The 9131-nt window shown below is 36.2% G+C and overlaps 1 protein-coding gene across 1 annotated transcript; it reads left to right on the top strand.

Moving 5' to 3' along the window:
- The first annotated feature begins 560 nt into the window (after positions 1–560).
- Positions 561–2035, top strand: LOC113323953. The gene is made up of 4 exons (XM_026572296.1): positions 561–828; positions 879–1195; positions 1354–1657; positions 1776–2035. Exons 1-4 carry the CDS (start codon positions 561–563, stop codon positions 2033–2035), a joined length of 1149 nt encoding a protein of 382 aa, XP_026428081.1.
- Positions 2036–9131: the final 7096 nt, after the last annotated feature.

Below are 9131 nucleotides of genomic sequence, written 5' to 3'. Positions count from 1 at the left end.
TCGGGAAAGTATTAAAGACAATATGAGAAGCTATTTTCAGACTTTGTTCTCTGAGAAGAATGAGTTCTCTTTTACTTTGGATAATTTACATTTTCCAAGTATTGCTGAGGAGGAGAAAGTTGAGCTGGAGAAGGAGTTTACTGAAGATGAGATTTTTGATGTGGTGAAGCATTTTGGGAAAAACAAATCTCCAGGTTCAAATGGGTTCTCAATGGAGTTCTACAAGGTGCGTTGGCCAATCATTAAGACAGATTTTATGAGCTGATGGAGGAATTTTTTAAATATGGTTCTTGGCATTGGAGGCTAAATTGTGAATTCCTAAAAAAGAAGATTCTTGTTCTCCTAAGAATTATAGACCATTGAGCTTACTTGGTAGTGCTTATAAGGTTTTTTCTAAAGTTTTAGCTAACAGTTTGAAGAAGGTGATGCATAAGCTAGTGTCTGAGTTTCACGGAGCTTTTATCTAAGGAAAAAAAACTCTGGATGGTGTGTTAATTGCAGGGGAATGTGTGGATAGCAGGTTGAAGAAAAAAAAATCAGGAATCTTGTGTAAAATTGACATGGAGATGGCATTTGAGAAAGTCAGATGGAGTTCTTTATTGAGAATTTTGGAGAAACATGGTTTTGGGAGGAAATGGATTTCATGGATTAGGTGGTTCATATCTTATACAAATATATATGTTCTTGTGAATGGAAGTTCTACTGAAAAGTTTAAACCTACTAAAGGTTTGAGGCAAGGAGGTTCTTTATCTCCTTTTCTGTTTTTGTTGGTGGTGGAAATCTTGTCAAAGCTTATTGATGATGCAATTTTGAGGAAGCAGATAAATGGTTTTGAGGTTTTAGAAGGGGAATTATGATTTCACATTTTCAATTTACAGATGATACTTTGCTTTTTGTGGATCCTAAGGAGGAAGAGGTAAGAAGATTTCTGCTTATACTTAATTCTTTTGAGCTTTTGACAGGAATGAAGTTGAATTTGAAGAAGAGCACAATGATTAGTGTAGGAGCATATGAAGTAGTTGATTCTCTAGCACTGGAATTGGGTAGTAAGGTGGAGAAACTTCAATTTAAGTATCTGGGGTTTCCTATTGGTGCAACTGCTAGATGCACTTCAGTTTGGGATGAAGTTATCAAAAGAATGGAGGTGAAATTAACTTCTTGGAAGAAGAAATTTATTCCTAAGTCTGTAAGCTTGGTACTTATAAGAAGCTGTTTAGCAAGCTTACATGTGTAGTTTATGTCATTAATTCCTTTGCCTGTGTGTGTGGAGAAGAAGCTCAATAAATTATGAGAAGATTCTTATAGGATTCAACTGATGATAAAAGGAAAATGAGCTGGGTTTCTTGGTTGAAGATTTGTAAGCCAAAATTCTTAGGTGCTTTAGGATTTATGAATTTGAAGTGTACCAGCAAGGCTCTCAAAGCTAAATGGGTATGGAGATATGCAAATGAGAAGAAAGCTTTATGGAGGAAAGTGGTTCAGCAAAAACTCAAAAATGGTGAAGATGTTTTTTTACCTACTAATGATGATACTTCCCAGGGGAGAAGTAACTGGAAAGGTATTTTTAAGTCTTCTGAATTTATGGATGGACATATAAGTTTTAAACTGAATAATGAGAAATCTATAAGATTCTGGCTAGACAATTGGACAAATACTGGTACTTTGAGAATGCTTCTATATCTGAAATGATTGAGGATGGGAGATTGCAGTGTTAGGTAAGGAGGAGGTTATATCATTTTGAACAGCTGGAATGGACTTGTTACGTAATGAATTAGGTCATGTAAATAGGATGAATGGGGAAGCAGATGATGTGGAGATTATGGGAGGATTTCCAGTTAAGAAGTGTTATGATATGTTAGTACAAGAGGATGTTGTTTGTGACTTCAATAAGTACTTGTGGAAGAATGGTATTCCTCCAAATATGAGTTTCTTAATTTGGGTAATATTTCATGATTCTTTGCCAACTTATGCAATGCTCAGTCACATAGGAATGCACTTTGATGATGTGAGATGTTCTTTAGGCAAAGGGGAGTAGGAAACTACAGATCATCTTATGCTCAGGTGTCCATTTGCATTTAAAGTATGGCTTATTGTCGCATCGTTTTAGTTCAATCATTAGTCATGTATCGGAGTTCATCGCTTTACTAATGGAGAATCACAGAAAAAAGCTTAACAGTGAAGTTGTACATGAAGTGGAATCCAGAACTCTAGCAATGTGGGCAGTATCTCACGACAATCATCCTTTCGACTTCCATGCTTGTTTCAACATTCTTAGTATTCTCAACAAATATAATCCCTACAACTCCCTAGGAATTCCACCTCCCAAAGAGCATTGACACCTATGTAGTAGTTGTTTTAATCTAATGTATTTCTTTTGTTCTTATATATGATGTGGTTGTTCAACGCAGTATTTTTTATTTATGAGATTGATGGTGCAATGTTTAATCCAAGAAAAATTTAAATTAGTTATGATATATTGATGGTGCAAATGTGAAGACACCACATGTTTGGTTTTAGATAATAGTAATAACACAAAATAAACAGCAAACTAAATAATATAATACCATAGTGAATTGATTTGTGATTAAATTTAAATCATCTCACTCCATCAAAAAACACCTAGGACATTACCAAAAATGCCTTCCATATGTGTTTTCTTTAGAAGAAGTACCCAAATGGATAAAAGTCTTGCAACTGGGCTTTGAGCATCCACAGATTCTGTGGAAAATGTTTGTATTCATGATCTCCATATCCATAAAGCTTGCAGTGTAATAACTCCTTCTTCAATTTAGCTTTAAGTTTGAAGTTTTTGCAGAGTGTTGCAATCTTCTTATTATGCTTCTTCTTTAATCTTCATAGCATCATCTAGCATATGTGGTTCCTCTGGACAGTTGGGATCTTGATATTGCAAATACCTGAGCTTTTCCGGTTGTGATTCAATCACCATTCTGGTGCGTGAACAACCTTCACGTGCACACTTTGAATACATCCAAGGGCATTGCATAAGACTGTGGTTATCCGTGAAACATAATGGACAAACCTCTTTTGCTTCGACACATAATATTTACTTCGCTTCGCCTTTAGAAAACATGGTTGATGTTGAGAAATAAATCTGCTGGTTTGGTTGAGAATAAAACCTAGTGCTGTATTTATAACAAAAAAATAGGCGTCAGTAATTCAAACGGGTGGTTTTAGTAAAGTCATGCGGTTTTACTACAAATGCCAACTCCTAATTCAAACGGGCGGTTGTAGTAAAGACGCGCGGTTTTACTACAAACGCCAACTGCTAAATTTCCAAAGGCTCGATTTTATTTCTCGACCTATAAATTCCATTCTTCGCATCTCCAAAATCACATTTTTTTCTTCTTAAACTCTTAATCTCTCACTCTGCTGAAATTTCTGTTAGAAATCGTGGTCCCAAGTTTACTGAAGAAGATGATATAACTATATGCAAAGCATATTTTTTTTCATAGGTTAATCACTGGTATGGGATCTCAAGACGATTCTTTTTAGGAGAACGTTTTTTCAATGTTCGTCTCACTGACGGGAAACCCAGGAAACCGAGGTGCTCGTCGATTGCGTGCTCGTTTTCATTCTATTAGGATTGCAGTCCAGCCACTTCTTGCTCTGGTAATGAAAATTGATCGAGAAAAGTTCATCGGTGTAACTGAAGACGAAGTGATCCAAACATCTCTTGGTAATTGGGAGGAACCTCACAGTAAACCTTTTCGTTATGAAGCACATATGCACTGCACTCGAATGCCTCTCCCGGTCTTTACAATGGAAGAAGATGTTACTCTTGTTCAATCTTGGTTACATCGTATGATGAGACCAATGAACAGTGACTATTTCTGGGAAATAGTATTGGGACATTTTGTAGCACCGCAGAATGAAACCATAAGAAACAGTAAGAGCCTAGAATAAGAATTATATTCATCACTAAGGAAGTCAAACATTATACAGAAGTTTTGTGGAGTATCTTACTTTTGTCCTCACTGATCAACTGTATCATAAATATATCTGAAATTGTTGTTTATCTGTTTTACAGAAAACCATCGCTCAGACCAAGTTTACCGAAGAAACCAGAAGAGAGATTAAGCATTTTGGATGCTATGAACTCTACAGAGAGAATGTCGCTGGATTTGATGTAGTTTTATGTTTTTGTTGTGGTTTATTAAAATGTAGTTTGATGTTATTTGCAAGTTTAAATTGAATAACTTTCGCTTGATCTGAAGTAGAAATCTATTTTAAAATCTAAATATTTTAATTCATTGATATTACTGCCAATTCTTTTACAAGATATAAACTTAGACAATAATACAAAGTACTAACAAACATCAATAAAAATCAAGTACAAGCTTTGGCCTCCTGTTTATCTTCATTTGATGTATCTTTCATTCAACGTGCTCTTTGAATGTTTCGCCTTTGTTTTTGAATTTTTTGTTGTTAACTTTCAAAACTGAAGCTCTTCTTTGCATTTTAGCGCAACATTTTCTTGGAGCAACTTCAAAAACTTGCGTTTCCCTCTTACGATTCTCAATCTTTTTAAAACTCCCACATATCTTAGAAACAACAGCTTCAAGTTTTGCATCGTAAAAAAGTGTGATCCCCTTTTCAGCCACTTCACCAACAATAAACTAATCAAATTGAAATAGATTTTAGAAGAGAAAATTCAAGAGAAGTTTGGTGTTAATGAATTGTTTGAAGATGATGGTAATTTATAGAGGTAAAAAGTGAATTTTGAATTTTCAAAAAACTACCCGTTGGCGTTTTTGCTTCAAACGCCAGCGCTCGAAGTGTCAACCCGCGTTTATGTTTCTAATGCCGGCGTTTAACCTACACATGCTGGCGTATGTCCCTAGCCTGGGCGCTTGATGTTTAACCACTCATTGTTGTTCCATAGTGGAGAAGCCCGTTTGGCCATCCACCTGGCTCAACAAAAAAATGGATTTGTTCATTCCCACAAGAATGGCCTTTAGCGAGTATAGAAAATGCTCATCAACCTTATTATACATTTTGTTACAATCTTATTTCATTTTGCTGTAATGGTTTCGTAATTGGCTGTTTTTGTTTTCGCTTCCTGCATGGTTTGGGACCGTCCTCTTTTGTACTACCTCAGTCCCACTATTAATTGACCTGTTTTATAACTAAATTTAGTTATAAAATAGGTCAATTAATTGTGGGACGGAAAAAGTATTATTTAATTGGAATGGTAAATCGAAAATTTCATCAAGAAAGAACTCTAAAAAAAAAGAGGCCTAATACTTAATGAATTGAATTGGAGAAAACAACCATATATTTCTTTCCAAGAAATATAGTTATGCATCCACGATAGATGATTGCAAATCTAACAAAAGTTGACAACCCCAATAATGCAAATGTTTGGTGTTTATTTCATAAATCATGAATTATATGATTCAAAATAACACGGTTAGGTGATTTTGATAACCTCAAGATTCTATATGACCTTCATTGCATTTCATGATGATACAAATTTCGTAAGTGGATTATTTAAACCTGTAAACTATTGAAATTTTTTACAAACTCATTGGATATCTGCTATAAAGGTCTAAACCTTAGCTTGCTCTAAGCCAATGGACCATTAAGGTACGTGTATATATGGATCACTTAGGTCTCGGTATTCTGATATTATATTCTCGGGAAAGAATTTTGATCTAGCAGAACCCAGGCCAACCATTTGGCAATATATGACATGATCAAACCTATTAGTTAACGGAAATGTATTTCCGTTTCTGCGGAATAATTTCCCGTACTTTCTAAAACAGTCTTTTTTTTTTTTCTGAAACTCGTAAAAGGCAGAATCTAAAATCTTAAATACTCTGTATTATAACCCGCTAAAAATTCATGCTTTCCTTCTATGTGATTCTCCACTAAGGTCAAAATTTCACTATGTTATTCAACTTAAGTTGCATCCTATTCATGTCCGATGACATGATTCAAATTCCAGGGCGTGAAATGACATATACGTGGTGAATTTGAGTAATGGAAGTCATTATTTGAGAAACGGACTTTTGTGTTTCCATCTGAACCGATCAACGACACATTTCTATTTATAGACAAGGAAGCAACATGAAGCTGCAGTAACCCAATATAAATATATGTGATTATCAATTCTGACTAAACTTGGAACAAATTAACTTGAAAATAAATAGATGTATAAAACTTAAGATGAATAAGAAAAGTGTACGAGAAAATGATGACAACATTGCATAAATAAGACTAAGAATATATAGATGTATTCGCCACAATAGTACTGCCACCGGATAAGGAAATCGGCTAGATAAGTCTGCAACTTACATCATCCAAGCAAATGCAGTCACTGTAGCTACGAGCAAGTGTCATTAAGTTCAGTTAGAGTGCATACATAATTTAAGGTAATAATCAAACAAAGAAAGTGGCATGGTTACCAACCAAGTAATCCGCAGCTCATATTAATTTTGGAGATGCGGTTGTCAACCAGTATAAGGTTGCTCCAACAGAAGTGCTAAAAAGCTCTGAGCAATACATGTACACAATCACAATATGTTAAAACCATGTTACTGCACCCATGAAACATAATGCTATCTGTATTTTGACCTCTCAAAGCTGTCAGCTCCCTAAATCGTTGGTTCGGGTAAATTTATGAATCTACCATCCTTTTGCAAAGGGTTAAGTGGCAAAATGATCCAAAATCGACTCCAAGATTGTGAAAATGTCCCGGACGTTAGGGAAAAGATTAGAATACCCCAAAATCTTATTAAAATACCCCATTCCGTTACTTTTATCTATTAGTCAAAATGGGGCATTTTGACAGATTTTGACTGGTCAGCTGTGTTATGAACGGTCTCTTTCGTCCTTCTATAGAATCTATGGTTTCAGGATTTAGGGTTCACGGCTTAGAGTTCAGGGTTTGGGGTTCAGGATTTAGGGTTCAGGTGGTGGTGGTGGCGGTGGTGGTGGTGGCGGTGGTGGTGGTGGCAGCGGTGGTGGTAGTGGTGGCGATGGTGGTGGCAACGGTGGTGATAGTGGCGTTGGTGGCGGTGGCGGTGTTGGTGGCGGTGGTGGTGGCGGTGGCGGTGTTGGTGGCGGTGGCGGTGATAGTGGTGGTGGTGTAGGAGGCGTTAGTGGTGGCGGTGGTGTTGGTGGTGGTTGTTCTAGTGGTAGTGGTGGTGGCGGTGGTGGGGATGGTGGTAGTAGTGATGGCGGCGGCGGTGGTGGTGACAACGGTGGTGGTTGATGGTTATTCGTTTGGTAGTGGCGTCCGTCTAAAACAATACCCCTTATGTCAGCTTATTTGTCATAAGGGTATAAATATCATCTTTTCAGACGTGCGGGATTACATGCATGCTAATTTGGCCACTTAACCATCTCTAACGGCACACGTAACGGTTGGGGCATTTTCACAACCATGGGGTCCATTTTGGGACATTTTGCTACTTAGCCCTTTGCAAAGTTCTCCTTGTGTGTGAATACCAAATACTCCCTCCGTTCCGATTTACTTGACGTTGTAGAGCTTTTCACGGAGATTAAGAAATATCAATGAGAGTAAAATCTTTCCAATTCTACTCATATTAATTTCTTCTTAAAAATTTAAATGACCTACTTTTTAGTTCCTAGATTCTAGGGAAAGTTATCAATCCCATGATAATTTATTTGGGATATACTACCAAATTCTCAACACAATAAATATTAGAGTAGATTTAAAAATTAGAGTACTGATTACAATAAAAATTAATGATACTGCATGATTCCAAAGCAAGTGCACATTAGTGAGATTATGGGATAAATATTAAAACTATCATTTATTTTGGAAAAAAAAAAAACCTAAAACATTGAGTAAAATGGAACGGAGGAAGCATTTAGCAGCAAATTAGACCAAGCAAACACACCTCAGGTAGGCAAATTCTCCACTGCCAAGCGTAGTGAGATTATATTTTACCTCGTCACACTACACACCTGCACTTCAGGTCTTTTTTTCTTGTCTTAATGATTAACAGTATACAGATTGATCAAAATAAAAGAAAACATAAAACTGATTCGGTTTTCTGTATTGCTATAACAAGGCTTACAGTAAAGACTAAAGAGTACTAAAACATGGGGGTATTAATATTTAATTTCCATCAGATGAAATCAAACGAAAAATTACATGGTAGTAATCGAGAGAGAAAGTTTTCGATCAATAGAAAAAATTCGCATTAGGTAATCTTTTCTTATGCAGAAGGATGCCCGTCTTTCATCTCCTTCTTGTCCCGTGGGAAATTTAGCTGGCGATGATCACATTATTGATCTATGGTATTCATAAGTTTAGAGATTCTTCATATTCTGGCGCCAAAACAAGATATATTCGCGCCAATAAGATGTATCGATGGTCAATTAGGAAACCGAAAGATATTTTATTCTTCCTGAAAATAAGACTTTAAAAAATACGGCAACAAAATACGCATATATATTTCCGCTAACTAAGAGGTTTGATGATGTCATATGTTGCCAAATGGCTGGCCTGGCTTCTGCTAGATCAAAATCTATTCCATGTTCTCGTTACTTGGTGGATGGCTCATGGCAGGATATATTTATTTATGGGAATTTATTTTTGAGAAACGGATCCATGTGTAATGAAAAATGGAAATGCACAATATATAACTAATCATTCTGCATTCACCTAGGCAAACTTTGAGATATATCAAAGGAATCATGTTGCTCTATTTTTTTTTAATGAAGATGCAAGTTGATCTACGTCCCTGGTGCGAACACAAATTCAAGGGGGATTACGAAATCCATGTAAAACAATAAAACCTTACCACCATTGGATCGGCAACCTTCTGTAGCATCTTTGCTCTCACAATTTTAAACAGAGAGTTGAAAATCTCCTACGGAAATTTTCTTGGTCCGTGAACAACAATTACTGGTGAGAAACTAAAGGAGCAAGTACTCATCAACCCAAGCAGAAAAATTAGGTGATCAAGTGGATGGTCAAATGCGTGAAAGCTTATTAAGTTGATCAAGTTGCATGGCCAACTAAGAACACCTTTTAAACTTGGCAATAATTAGGGAAGTATCAGTGAGTCAACGACCATTCAATTGGATGAAGCTAGCTAACTCCCAAGAAATCAAAGATAGTTTCAAGACTACTA

The sequence above is a fragment of the Papaver somniferum genome, chromosome 11 (assembly GCF_003573695.1).
Source record: "Papaver somniferum cultivar HN1 chromosome 11, ASM357369v1, whole genome shotgun sequence".
In the NCBI taxonomy this organism is placed as follows: Eukaryota; Viridiplantae; Streptophyta; class Magnoliopsida; order Ranunculales; family Papaveraceae; genus Papaver; species Papaver somniferum.
This window is presented reverse-complemented; position numbering and strand designations above follow the sequence as displayed.

Coding starts and splice junctions, on each gene's coding strand:
- LOC113323953 (XM_026572296.1), top strand. CDS start 561: ATGGAGATGGCATTTGAGAAAGTCAGATGGAGTTCTTTATTGAGAATT. Junction 1,196..1,353: donor TTCCTAAGTCTGTAAGCTTG/GTACTTATAAGA, acceptor TCTTGGTTGAAG/ATTTGTAAGCCAAAATTCTT. Junction 1,658..1,775: donor AGACAATTGGACAAATACTG/GTACTTTGAGAA, acceptor GTAATGAATTAG/GTCATGTAAATAGGATGAAT.